The 2193-nt window shown below is 60.0% G+C and overlaps 1 protein-coding gene across 1 annotated transcript in view; it reads right to left on the bottom strand.

The window, feature by feature from the left end:
- Positions 1–1143, bottom strand: part of EMIHUDRAFT_218152 (hypothetical protein) — a gene marked incomplete at both ends in the record, with an annotated part of 2664 nt that extends 1521 nt beyond the window's left edge. The window contains one exon of the mRNA XM_005760029.1: positions 712–1143. Coding sequence (XP_005760086.1) covers positions 712–1143 — 432 coding nt within the window. The remainder of the gene's footprint in view (positions 1–711) is intronic.
- Between the last annotated feature and the right edge of the window lie 1050 nt (positions 1144–2193).

Below are 2193 nucleotides of genomic sequence, written 5' to 3'. Positions count from 1 at the left end.
GGGCAGGCGAAGGCTGCGGGCAGTGGCCAGCTGCAGGTTGCCCACATTCAGCGCCACCGACACCACGGGCAGGAGGCCGGGCGCATGGGGCGCGGTGAGGTCCCTCTGCCAGCCTACGGTTGTAATTCAGATGTGTTTCAACTCATTAACTAAGTAATTATTAACAGGTGAGGTCCTCTGCCAGCCTACATGCACATGTGAATCAGATGTGTATCAAATGTGTCTCATCAGTTAATTCATGAGTGAACTAATTTGAGTTCCACCTGCGCACACGACATCGCGGCGGAACATGGTGGCGAGAAGGTATATTCAGAGCACCGCGTGAGTACGAGGGGCTGCGAATACAGTGAATACGGCCGAATACGGCCGAATACGGCCGAATACGGTCGAAGACGGTCGAATGCAGCCGAATACGGTCGAATGCAGCCGAATACGGTCGAACGCAGCGGAGTATGTGTCCTCTCGAGCGGTCGTTGGAATACGAGAACCCGTTTTCAGCTTCTGGGGACGTGTGCCCGGGCCTCCGGCGCGCATTTGCTCGGTGAGGGGCGAGCCTACCGCGCAACAAGGCGGGCCTTCTCCCCGAACACAGCGGGTGTACGGCGGAGAGCGTGTCCTCTCGCGCGCTAGCCGGAAGATAGAGGTTTGCGGCGGTCTTTCTTTTTCTTCTAGCGGGGCGACGCCGGCGTCGACCATCCGTCGTATGCCCACCAGCGACCAGATGAGCAGTGGGATCTGCACCAGCGGCACGGCCACGATCGCGAGCGGCTGGACGGACGCCGCGCGGCAGCAGCGCCACCCGCGCAGCAACGTCTGCGCCGCGCGCGCAGACGGAGGCTCGATGGCACGGCACTCGTCGCGAATCGCCGCCAGCTGCGGCCGGAGGGCGCCGAAGCGGCGCGTCTCCGCCAGCTGGTACCACAGCAGCGGGAGCATCCCGACGCGGAGCGCCACTGTCGTGCCGCCGATCGCAAGCCACCACGGAGCGCCGGTCGCGGCCTGCGCCGCGACGACCACCTGGGCAGGGATGCCGAGCGCAGCAACCTCCGTCGCGCCGCTCAGCGACCGGGAGCGCCCGGCAGCTCGGGCGCGGGCGCCGCCGCAGCGGAGGAGGCGCGCTGCTGCGCTCGTGCGTGCAAACATGAACCTTCGCCGATACTCGAGTGTAATCTCGGGCGGCCGCCTGTAATGCCTGTCCACTAAGTGCTCTCCCACTCCTTCAACCAACCGCGAGTGTTGCAGAGAGATAGAACAAATGCGCACAAAAAGAAAGTGAAAATCCCACAACTAGATCATCAACCTGCACACTGTGTGCACACTACTATATTTTTTGTTTCTGAGTGAGTGAGTAAGTTTGTTTCTCTGAAGAATGACCCTTCGGTCGATTTCAACTAGAGGTCGTACGATAGCGCTTGCTCCACATCCAGGCTCACAAATCAAGTCGGCAGTGACCGAGGCCCATCATTGCAACCTAGCGCAGCGCGAACTGCGCAAGACACGACAATCTCGAGTGCTGTGAGAGGTCCTCACAAGAGGTCCTCACAAGGTCCTCACGAGGCCACAAGGCGAGAGGTCCTCACTGGAGGTCCCTCGACTCAGCGCGAGAGCGGCCTCGCTCCTCTTGAAGCAGGAAGCCAGGAACACAGGCACATAACAACTTGTTGCGGTGCTTAGCTGTAGAGGGGCGGCAGCTGGTGACTGTGCGGAAGGGGGGGGCGGATCCGCGGAGAGTGGAGTCGAGATGATCCAACAAGTGAGAAGTGTAGGGTAGAACGAAGAAGTGAACTCTTGCACACTTGTGGTGCACAACCAGCCAGTCGATCTGCACAAGGTCGTCCAACAGGGTCCCTTTGACACGATGTTATACCTACACTTTCAAGTCAGTGAACCTTCAAGTCAGTTGAACTTATCCGCCCCGGTGTCCTCGGGCGTGCGGCGCTTGGGCGAGCCGCGGCCGCGGGCAGGGTCGCTGACATCTTTTAGCTGGCGCCTCATTCACCTCAAGTTCAAGCCCCCGCGTCCTTCCACAACTGGGTTCAGGGGGTCTAGGTGCACTCCCCGGGCCTCTGGCACCTTCACTGCCCAGAGCGTCTGGTGTCCAGTAGTAGTCTGCTGTCGCGAGTGTTGCAAAGAGAGCGCGCGCACAAAAAAACTAAAAAAAGTCCTCGGCGAACAAATATCAAATTCTCGTGC

Source organism: Emiliania huxleyi (genome assembly GCF_000372725.1).
Source record: "Emiliania huxleyi CCMP1516 unplaced genomic scaffold EMIHUscaffold_78, whole genome shotgun sequence".
NCBI classification, from domain to species: Eukaryota; Haptophyta; order Isochrysidales; family Noelaerhabdaceae; genus Emiliania; species Emiliania huxleyi.
This window is presented reverse-complemented; position numbering and strand designations above follow the sequence as displayed.